This window comes from Ostrea edulis, chromosome 7 (assembly GCF_947568905.1).
Source record: "Ostrea edulis chromosome 7, xbOstEdul1.1, whole genome shotgun sequence".
NCBI classification, from domain to species: Eukaryota; Metazoa; Mollusca; class Bivalvia; order Ostreida; family Ostreidae; genus Ostrea; species Ostrea edulis.
The window spans coordinates 87,559,714-87,571,895 of NC_079170.1; the positions used below are offsets into that span (position 1 = coordinate 87,559,714).

Here is a 12,182-nt window from a genome sequence, read left to right on the forward strand (position 1 = left end):
AAGGATGATTTAAAGCTGCATAAAAGAATTAAATACCTTCGTACAACCCACACATGCTGAAAATGGTTTCTTGTAACTTTGCTAATAAGTTTAAAATCGTGAACTATATTTTCTATTCTTGAATGAAACAGGTTTCAAGTTTCGAAATTCAGTGCAATTATGTTCGACGACGGTGTTCAATAATATTTTGAGTAAGTTTTTACGCAACCACCCTTGGTGGGCATGGTCAGGAACTTGACAAAAATCTGTGTTTAAAACTGGATTGTATTGGATAGGTTTTCAATGGTCTCAGATAATAATGCAACTTTGTGCATCAATGTTGCTCCGTGCACTTTATATGTTGAGTTTATCAAGTCATGTATTTGGATATTCAGCTGACGTGGTCAAAAACTTGACGAAATATCTGTTTGAAACCAATGCGTACGACAACACACTTCGTCCATCGACGGATCAATCATTGGCAACGGAGCTAAAAGTGTCCTTCCATTTGATGGGTATTAACAAGCTAGATGAACTGGAGGAGAAATTAGTAACTACGGCGTATCTCACTCTAAAATGGCGGGACGAATTCCTGACGTGGGATCCGTCAGCATTTCCTGTGTACAGGTTGATGTTACCCCAAACCCTGGTATGGAAACCGGATCTGGTTCTGAAAAATGGATTTACAGAATTTAAGGAACTGGGCGGCTCGTTTTACAATATCCTGCTGGCATTAAGTGGAGACGTAATTTGGAAACCTTACCAGGTGTTTCAATCCCAATGTTCTATAGACGTGACGTATTTTCCATTCGATACCCAAACTTGCGACATTGTTTTCACTCTGTGGTCGCATTATTCGTCTCAAGTAAATTTAACCTCCGCTAAGGATGCAGTGGCAAGGGATCAGTATCAGAGCAACAGCATATGGGAAATTGTGTCCACCAATCAAAATATAGACAATTCCGGAAGTAACGCCGTCATCACGTACAGTCTCAATTTAAAACGAAAGCCTTCGCACTTCGTCGGAAATATAGTTCTACCAATTTTGTTTCTTGGAATTCTGAATATTCTTGTATTCGTAATTCCTGCCGATGCTGGAGAGAAGATGTCGTACTCTATTACAGTAGCGCTTGGATTCATGGTATTTCTGACGATCATTAGTTCGGAACTTCCAGCAAACTCAGACACCACTCCATACCTTACGTCTTACCTACAGATTCAGATCATCATGGGAGGAATAGCTCTGATAGTTTCCTCACTGCAGCTTCGCCTACGTCACAAAGAGGAAGGTCAAAATGTGAATGGATTTTTCCAATTAATTGTGAAGCTTTCGCATTGTCAATTGAGGAAGAATAAGGTTATGAAGGGAAAGACTGTCATCCCTCTTGATGATGTAAAAGAAAAGAATTTTGCTGACGATGAGGACGATGTAAAGATGTCTTGGAATGACGTCACGTCTGCGATAGATTTTCTTATGTTCGGTATCTATTCCTTAGTGTACCTCATTAGCACGGTTTGTGTGGTATCGTTAATGGAGAATGGAACATAACGGGCAATAAAGCAATCCGACAATTCGTCGCTTATGTCATAGAAAAGTGAAAAAGTGATACAAACCAAATGATAATAATAGCTTGATGTGACCCCATAAATGGGTTAGATTTGTATATATAAAACGTGTTCTTGAGCCTAAGATATTACGTCATGGATATCTTATTATTTGACTCAGGTTTTAATTTTTTTTCATTTAGATACAAAGAAATACATTTTGTATAGAGCGAATTTGGGAATGTAATCTCTACTGTTACTACATATGATCCTTTTGAGTAAAACATGATTTGGTTGATACATTTGTAAATTTGTTCGTAACCAAGTGTAAAAATATTTAAATTTTGGAGCCAAAAAACGAAAGAAAGAAACCCCCCCCCCCAAAAAAAAAAACCCAAAAAAAACAAAACAAAACAACAAAACGAAAAAGAAGTAAATGTTGACTGGATAATCTGCTTCATTTCTGACATCAAGTTGTTATTTACATTTCTAAAGTTTTTGTCATTGATTACTTTACCCATTGTAATGTTCGTCATTTCCGTGTGAATGCGACTTAGTTGTGAACAATGCGCGGATGAATCTTGATGAATAAATATCTGTAATACGTCTCTTCTGTAAATATTAGGAATATCTCATTTCTAACTAATGTAAAATTTTATCCGTAGATTTAAAACATACATGTATTAACAACGATTTCAATTTTTCATCAATATTGTTTTTCCTCTAAAATATTAGAATGCGCATTATATCTGAAACCTTTAGACATGTTTTATTAGATATTTATATTATGCACCAAATCACAGGGAAATTTTGACTCTAGAATATCTTATTTGTAAACGAAACATCTTTTTTTTTCATCCCGGGAAATCACTAAAAAATCATTTAGAATAATTGAGAGCTTGTATCCCTTTTTCGATGGTAATTATATTTCATAAAACTTTAAAGGTGCTTTAACGAGCCATTAAATACAATTTTAGTGTAATGAGCTACCTCAAATCCTTCACATCAATTTTCAGTCAAATCAGGCGAAGTCAAATTGTACTAGTATATACCTCTATGAGATAGAAAAAACCCTTTTTCTGTAGTTTAAAGATTTTGAGAATATATTGCATCTGATCTGCTTTGAATGATCTTTATTTTTACCCATGGAGAACTCAATATTTCCACTTAGCAATAAAGTTCATAGGCGGATCCAGGAATTTGTAAAAAAAAAAAAAAAAAAAAAAGGGGGGGGGGTGTCCTAGCACTTGATCTTTTAGGTACTTTTCACAATCGCCACTCCCACCTCATTGACACCTTTTGCTTGTATACATAGCATTTTAGGGGGATCTTGAGACAATTTATACACGAAAATGCTTAATTTATTTCCACTTGTTTCCCCAGTTCTAGTCATTGTTATCTACATATTCAGACCTGATTTTTGATTTTAAAAACTTATTTAAAGGTTACTCCCAATAGGTCAGGGGTCTTGGTCCTTAGAAACTATGCGGTAAATGGTGCAAAATCCTGCATTCTGAGCATTTCCTCTGGCACTTCGTTTTCACGTTTAAATTGTCTACTTCTTAAACAGAACTTTCATGTTACATATACTTAAATACTTTTTAAGAATTCTGAAGTGAGACTTGTATCTGAAGAAAATATCGTAAAAATATATCAGTGTTTCGTCTTATTTATCGTAGCATGAAATGATACACTGGTATTGATGAATGATGCAATTACATGTAAGTATCCACCTTTCATATCATTTTGACTCAAAGTCTCGTTAAAATTGAATAACTCAATTTTTTGGGGGTCCGCAAAAAGGGGGGCCCGGACCCCCTTGACTCCCCTCTGGATCCGCCCTTGAACATGTAATTGCAATGAAATGAAATAAACTTCATTTAAAATCCATTTATCACACCGATGAATAGAAATTGTGGGACTATCACATATTTTAAGCGGTAAACAATTGTTTAATTCTATTATATATGTCTCTGCTAGAGTTTACGAACTCAGAAGTGAACATCGTACATAACGATTGCGATTTGTTGGAGGGAATGCATACATTTTGTTTCAATATACATGTACGTTTCACTCTGTTAAAACATTCTCTCAAAGGAAAAGCAAACAATGGTTATAATATGTACACTATCATGGAGAACAAAATACAATAGTTTACTACGTCTGTTCGACCTTATTGTGTACTTAGTAAACAACATGAATTATCACGATAGTGATCGCTTAATTCATATCTTATAAAATAGAGAATATTTAAATTGTCACCCGGTACCGAAGGTATCATTGAAATTTCAATTCTGAGGTAATTATGTCTGCTCTAGAAAGTGATAAAATCCTCGTTATCAGACGTTTAAACATAATCACCGGACCTTGACGAGTACGTATTTTACCAACAATTGACAGAAACTATAGTTAGAGTTTAAAAACGTGACATTTTGCGATTGCGATGACACACCGCAATTACTGTCCTATAAATGACTTTAAAGCTGACATGGATTCCAAAATATGTATACATTTTATCCGTTATTTTCTTTCAGATTTAAGGTTTTACCTTACCGAATATAAACCAAATGTGATTAGGATATGTTTCGCATCCCGAACAAAATATTTTTGCGTGTACCAGATAGCTTGGTGCACCCCAAGTCCAAGCTTCATGGTTGGGTAACCTTGCCATTGTATTTACAATTATCAAACCAATAATGATTAAGGATTGGTAACAATCAGGGAAGAGCGTCGCGCTTTCTGCATACGGTGTGTCACTTCCCAGAATTGATATGGAACATTGGATATTAAAACAAAAACACAAGATTTGGGTGACCAACAGAAACAATGAAGAGATCACACGTGCTCTGTGTAAGATATATTTAATCCCTTACTCTTACTTATCATTGAAACAAATATAAAAGACATAGGGAGTTTTATATCACTTTATCAGCATATCTGATCTGTTTTTGTTGGTCAACCAAATAGTCTGTTTTCAAGATCATTTTCAGAAATGATATCTAGAAAATCATGGAAGCATTTTCTATCATACCCTAAAACGTAAAAAAAAAATGCAAAAAAAATATAATAATGAAATAATAGTTTTAGTAAGCACACAGCCAAAATCCATTTGAAAAGACATGACAGACACTCGTGAAACATGGATGAAGATACATCGAATGTGTACAGAAACCTATTAATACTTGAAAACTACACACTGTGCATCCTCACCTGGTCGTTGAGGACAGGTAAACTCCCCTTAAGGGAACTAATTATCAAACCCAGCCAATACAAAATTATATAAAATAAATGCGGATGACCTTGATTGAAGGATAAAGAATAAGGAAGGATTATAATAAATCAGATAGAGAAGACAAAGAGTATTCATTTCTCGGGTGAAACATGTACTAAGTATGTTTTTAAACTTTTCTCTCGCCACTCGATTTGGTCCCTCGCTTCGCTCGGCACTAAATCTCTTGGTACTCGAGAAAAGTTTACCAACATTTACTTGTTACACCCGAGTGAAAAACAAATAAAACCCCGTTTTAAAACATCGTGCATTCCTCAAAATTACAATCGACATATCGGACATTAGTAAAACATTCCGAAAGCTTAGATAATTTATGAGAAAATGCGAAAAAAAAGGTTTTTCTAGAATACTTGTCATCACGCCAATAACATGTAATCATTTACCAGTTATGTACTGATAACATTAAATAATCAATGAACATAAAATATATATTATTCACATTCAATTCTTGCAAAATACAGCTTCACTTGCAGAAGTAATACACGTGGCATACTCGCCAAGAAAAAAAAAATATGGACTGCTATTTACTCGGGATCGGAGATGTGCACCTACTGTATCGGAAATTTTATTCTTCTTCTGATAAATTCACGAAATAAAATGATAAACGTATTTGTATCTCTAGAGTAAACGGGTTGATATTCCATTATATTTAGATTTCTAATGTGTTTGCCTTTTATATCTTTACCAATTGAAGTAAGAACAATTTCCTCAAGAATGTGAACAATGTGCGTGTGAATCTTGATAAATATAGTCGGCTATTCTATTGACTGTGTTTCCAGCAAAAATGAAAGTAAAATGTAAATAAAAAAAAAAAAATGAATTAAAATTTTGTAAAATACACGAGGGAATGAAGTGCAACGCTTCATACGTCATAGTTTTTCACGAAGCGCTAATTCGCTTTATGAATGATGGCGGCGTAAAGAGTCGCTGTCCATACTCTCCTGTATTAAAAAAACAGAATTTTAATTTCAAAAAGTCGTTATGAAGGCGGATCAGAACTTTCTCAGAAGATGTCCCGCGTACAAGAGGACTCATGCTCCGAATGAGTCCGGGACTAAAAACCTTGAATTTCTGGCATGAAGCATTGATGTTTCAAAAATTAAAATTTATATAGCCCCGATTGTTTAAAATCACACTAATACACTCTATTAATGTTGTACCATATTACACCAAACTGACAACTCAACTGTATGACAAACGGGATGATTTCAGCTTCTCCATCGTCAACTTCCCACATTTATGTAGCAATATTCCATTATCACCTGCATATGGTGTTTATATATCTCAACTGATTCGATATGCAAGAGCTTGTTCTGGGTATAGTCAGATTTTAAATCGAGGTAAGCTACTGACAAACAAGTTGATGGTACAGGAATTTCAACAGTCTCAATTGAAGTCAGCATTTCGCAAATTCTATGGTCGTTATAACGATCTAGTTCGTCAATACAACCTATCATTGGGTCAAATGCTGTCTGACGTGTTTCATACCGATTGTTAAGCCGTTCTTGGCACACTGATTTTGATTGCGGATAACTCCGTTTACCTGATCAGGGTACGGGGCTCACGGCGGGTGTGACCGGTCAACAGGGGATGCTTACTTCTCCTAGGCACCTTATCCCACCTCTGGTGTGTCCAGGGGTCCGTGTTTGCCCAACTATCTATTTTGTATTGCTTGTAGGAGTTATGAGATTGATCACTGTTCGTTATCTTCACCTTACCAAAACCGCAACACGAATTTTACTGATTTATGAAATAATAAAATCTTATTGTTTACATCAATTTGAAATTTAGCATACAGCCGTATATCTATATTCAATTTATGTTCATGGAGCAAGGTGCACAAAATTATAAATGACTTACATCCAATCCTGAAAATAAACATTATGACGTGTCACAGAAACGTAAAAACACATCTATGGTATTTAGTCATGCAATGCATGTAATTTTACTGAATATCTATATTCCTGAATGTAGTTGGTAAGATTAAGGTATTCCTCATCAATGTAGAGATAGTTGCTATGTTCAGCAGTATAACAATTAATATAAAGTTGATTATCTGTTGGAATTACCAACTTCGCATGTATATATTGAATAAAATATATGAACACGAAATGTAATTAACATTCAGTATCAATTATAAGAATGATCTCATCTTGTAAATTTGGACAAATCGAATATATAAAAAAAATCCACGTGGCCTCTGTTTTTTAGTCCGCTGATTTACTAATGATACTATTATGGATTTTCTTTCACCTAGACCTTCCACCCAAACCCATTTCTTTATCTTTCATCCATGAAAAATATCTTGTTCCCATAGGCTTCAATGCTTAATTAATTAAGCTACATCTTCTGTTTTGAGATTGATTTTTAAACGTCTCTCCGTTGATTTGCAGAATCCTCTGGAGAAAATTAACATTTACGGCCTGATTTTATTGTCTGTTGAAAATATTTGTGGGGCTAATTAGGGGTACAATATCTTAAAATTAATCTTTGGCGTTTGTGCATGTTGATTTTCAAATTCTAATACTATGTAAACAAAGGACGACTTGGTATCTGACGCAATTCTCCATCATACTATCGGTATAGTGGTAGATCTACTGGAAAAGTTTCGAACTTATAGGACAACCCAAAATACAAAAGAAAATGTCTGCGATCCAGGTGCGATAGAAATCTGTTTTGGTGAAATATGACATCTAAGGTCACATCAAATACACTGAAGATTTAAGGATCGGAAGAATATATTTTCTCTCAAGTTTCCTTAATAGCATATTTTTGAGAAGGTTGTTTTAAGTCAATCTCCAAGTGCAAAGATATTTCGTTTTGTTAGAATCGCGATCCAATTATTTTTCGTTCTTCCACATGTGCACGTTATGGGGATTTATAATGGGAGTCACGTAGAAACAGAAAAAAAACCTTCACTGCGTCCTTTGTTGCCGTGGATCATGTTTGACAAAAAATAAAAGAGTGGGTGGATAGATATGGAAACACCTTAGTACATTTATATTGTATGATTGTCTTTGTCATACCACGACTTGACTGTTGACAAATGGAGTTATCGCTTCCTATCTAAGCAGTTTAATAAATGAGATGATGATTCGAAAAAATGTCGTATACAAAGCCATGCACATGGATGTTTCCTGTTTCAGTGGATATCCCATCTCTTGGGAATAAATTAAATAGATGATGTCATTTTACGGTTTTAGAGGACTCATTGCGGATGTAACCGATCAAGAAGGATTATATACTCTCCTAGGCCAACCTGGTCCCAATTATGGTGTTTATCGCCTTTGTATTCCTTATAGAATTATGGGATTGATCGCTGTTTGTTATCTTCAGGTTTTACATAAGTGAAAAAGAAGTCCATATACGTCACCAAATGATTCTGTCCAATGTATGTGTGATGTCACGTAAATATCCTGATCCCACTCGGATGCACGTTCGCACAATTCAACAATTAGGTCAGATCAGCAAACAGATATTGCAAAATGAGAGAAATTAAAGCATACCATTATCTATTTAGGCGCTCAGAGATTGAAAATAATTCGTTACGCCTCACTTTTGAATTACCTCTTTTGTATTTAGAAACATATTGCATCGTTAAACACACTTTGCTCTATAAGTGTTAAGGAGATCAATCACCTAGATTTTTTTTTCAATTAACGCCATTGGCGTGGACAGAAATCTATTTTTTCCTATTAGATAGGCTCATGATACAATAATGCTTTTTAAATAATCACGAATGTGAATTCAACTGTTTTTTCTTTGTGTTGCATTATTGTCACATTTCTTAATGGTTCAGCATGGTCCATCGAATATTTGGTCCGACTTACAATGGACCAAATTTACCTCCATTAAAATTGTTTGCTCTATGATATTTCTTAATTATAATTACAAATCTGATAAAAAGAATGTACAAAACAAAAATCAATGCAGTCATTGGTAATTGTTTATGATAGGGACAAATACAATTGGCTTTGTCATCATCGAACTTACGTTTGCTCTAATTGTAACATCGCAGTGCGCCTGTCAACTGCTGAGCTAGGAGTTGGTAGAATCTACAAAATTATCTCTCTTTAAGATGCTACTGGGTACACCAATAATTTTCAATACTATTTTGATTGTTTATTTATCAGCTTCTGTGCTCAGATATTCAGTGGATGAAGTCAAAGAAGTTCTTTAAGATGTATCTGTGTACAACAATCATTTACAATATATTCCTGATTGTGAATTTATCACAAAATATCTGTTTGAAACCAATGCATACGATAAAACGCTTCGTCCATCAACGGATCAATCATTGGCAACATAACTATCTATGATCTTCAACTTAAAGGAGATAAACAGGCTGCATGAACTCGAAGAATAATTGGTTAGTACGGCATATCTCACTCTTGAATTGCGGGACGAATTCCTGACGTGGGACTCGTTAGCATATCGTGTAGAGAAGTTACCACTACCCCAAAACACGATGTGGAAACCGGATTTGGTTCTGAAAAACGGATTCACGGAATTCAAGGAATTAGGAGGTTCCTTTTATTAAGTCATTATCTCATTTGATGGAACAGTAACCTGGAAGCCTTACCAGGTGTTTGAATCTCAGTGTTCTACAGACGTTACGTATTTTCCATTCGATACCAAAACCTGCGACATTGTTTTTACATTGTGGTCACAATTTCAGAACCAAGTCAAAATAAGACCACTTGATGATGCCATGAAATTGGTTCAGAATAAAAGCAACAGCAACAGGAAATCACATCTACCAGCCAAAATATAGATAATTCTGGAAGTAATGCTGGCATCACTTTCAGTCTTCGTTTAAAACGGAAGCCATCACATTTCGTCGGAAATATTGTTCTACCAATTGTGTTTTTCGGAATCCTGAATATACTTGTGTTCGTCATTCCTGCCGATGCCTGAGAGAAGATGTCGTACTCTATTACAGTAGCGCTTGGATTCATGGTATTTCTGACGATCATTAGTTCGGAACTTCCTGCAAACTTGGACACCACTCCTTATCTCACTTCTTACCTACATATTCAGATCATCATGGGAGGAATAGCTCTGATAGTGTCCTCACTACAGCTTCGTTTGCGTCACAGGAATGAAAGTGAAAAGGTCAATGCAATGGACGTTTCGAAATAATTGTAAAATTTTCACGTTGTCAAATAAGAAAGCGTAAAATAATGAAGGGAGATGCTGTTAACCCACTTGATGTTGTGAAAGAGAACGTTACTGAAGCTGAGGAAGATGGAAATATATCTTGGAATGACGTCTCGTCTGCAATAGATTTAATGATGTTTTGTATCTATTCCTTAGCTTACCTTATTAGCACGGGTTGTGTTCTTTCTATAACGGAGAATGGAACTTATTAAGTAATAAAGCAACCGAAAGAAAAGATAGGACAATTCGTCGCCTATGTCGTAGAAAAATAAAGGAAGCCTTTCCTACATGATGATATCTTGATGGGATTCCAAAAACGACAACATAAAATACTCTAGCTCACATCAAAGTTGAACTAGGACGAAAATGACTATATGCAGTCTTATTACTAGAAGTGCCTTTACTCTTCAGATATACTTGACCAGTACCTTTAATTCTAAAGAAAAGTTAGTAAATTTTAAATCACAAAACTTTTCACAAATCAACAAAAAAAAAAAAAAAAGAAAAAAAAAGAAAAAAACCCCAAAAAACCCCAACAAACAAACAAACAATAAACAAAAGCGGATGACTTTTGAACACTTTACACGATTATTCTTCACGATAACTTAAAGAGAAGGTTTTTTAACATGCTAGATAGCTAATTTGTTAATGAAAATGGAAAACAGAAATATTCGAATCTTGTGATGAGGCCTCCAAACACTTACTTTGTTAAACACCAGTCCGATTCTATGAAGTAATATTCTAAAGTTGATATCAAAAGGATCTCATCGACAATATCTGCGTAGTCGTTGGTGGTCAGGTTTTCCAATAGTCAGTTGGAAGTTCCATGGGCATGGAATGTGCTCCTTCATTAGATGAGCTGCTTTTATGTTCTTATGAGTCAGAGTTTATTCAAAAGCTTTCACGAGAGGAAATAAATTCTTGCTGTGGTTTTCAACCCGACATTTAGATCAATATTCATATTCATTCGTATGTAGATTGAATATATCCCGGTGAACTCCAATCAAAAACACAAAGACATTTAATCGTGTGTACCCGCTTCATAATTGAATATTTCATTGAACATAAATGCTAAAGGCAAACTTACAATTCAACTTTATGACAAAATCAATCACTTCAGCTTCTCCATCGACAACTTCCCGTTGATATGAAACACTTTACACATCATTCGATGTGCAATTCCATTATTCCAAATACCTGTGTATGGTGTTTATGTATCGCAACTCATTGGATACACAAGAGCTTGTTCTGCGTATGATCAGATTTTAAATTAAGGCAGACCACTGACAAACAAGTTGATGTTAAATGGGTTTCAACAATCTTATTTAATGTCAGAATTTCGAAAATTCTATTGCTGTTATAATGATACACGATATCATTAGGTCAAATGATGTGTAACGTTTTTCATACCAATCGTTGGACCGTTCTTTATTTAATGATCTTGACTACCGTTTACCTGATCAAGATTTAGTGTTCAAGGCGTGCGTGACCGATCAACAAGGGATGCTTACTCCTCCTAGACACATGGTCCCACCTCTCGTATCGCCAGGGGCTCGTGTGTGCCCTTTTAATTTTGTTACAACCAAATGAAGACCTGATCAGTATGGGAATATCTAATGTTGATATCAAGTTGGTCCACCTTATTCATTTATACATTTTTAAAAATTGTTTTTTGTTCTTTTTCCATTGAAATGTTTTTTATTCATTTCTTATTAGAATCAATGTAAATTTGGCAAAATAGTATAAAGTTTTACATCATTGAGGTGATAAATTAAAAGGTTTAAAAACACACATGATGTCACACAGATTGATTAAGGCGTGTTCCGTCTAGGAGAAAAAAGTTTGATAAATAATTTTCTTTAACCAGTCTCAGAGGTTGATTCGGGTTTGAATTTATAAAATGGAAATACGTTGTAGTTGTTAACAATGTTCTATCACCTGTAGAGACTGTATATTTTTAAGTTGTTGAAATAGATTTGCCTTTTATGAACAATTTCTTTTTGTTAGGTTGTTGTATTTGGCTGTGGAGTAGGTTAGATTTACGAATATTTTTCTGAAGTTCTCAATCACGCTTAATATTTGCAAAATTCCTCCTAGCTTCCTGAAAGATATTTATATGTTTTGAGTTGTAATTTGTCATTAATAGTATCAGGAAAATATCATGATCGTTTTCACTCGTTGTTCTAAGTATATTTTGTGGAATTTTCTT

General features: G+C 34.8%; 1 protein-coding gene and 1 pseudogene across 1 annotated transcript; both read left to right on the top strand.

Moving 5' to 3' along the window:
• On the top strand, positions 1 to 2,740 carry LOC125655344 (neuronal acetylcholine receptor subunit beta-2-like). The gene has a single exon (XM_048885608.2). The coding sequence runs from the start codon at positions 299 to 301 to the stop codon at positions 1,526 to 1,528; it is 1,230 nt and encodes a 409-aa protein (XP_048741565.2). The 5' UTR covers positions 1 to 298; the 3' UTR covers positions 1,529 to 2,740.
• Positions 2,741 to 4,663: 1,923 nt separating this feature from the next.
• Positions 4,664 to 10,185, top strand: LOC130048830 (neuronal acetylcholine receptor subunit beta-2-like; annotated as a pseudogene).
• Positions 10,186 to 12,182: the final 1,997 nt, after the last annotated feature.

What these genes read in the sequence shown, in the direction of transcription:
- LOC125655344 (XM_048885608.2), top strand. Translation starts at nt 299, where the DNA reads ATGCAACTTTGTGCATCAATGTTGCTCCGTGCACTTTATATGTTGAGT.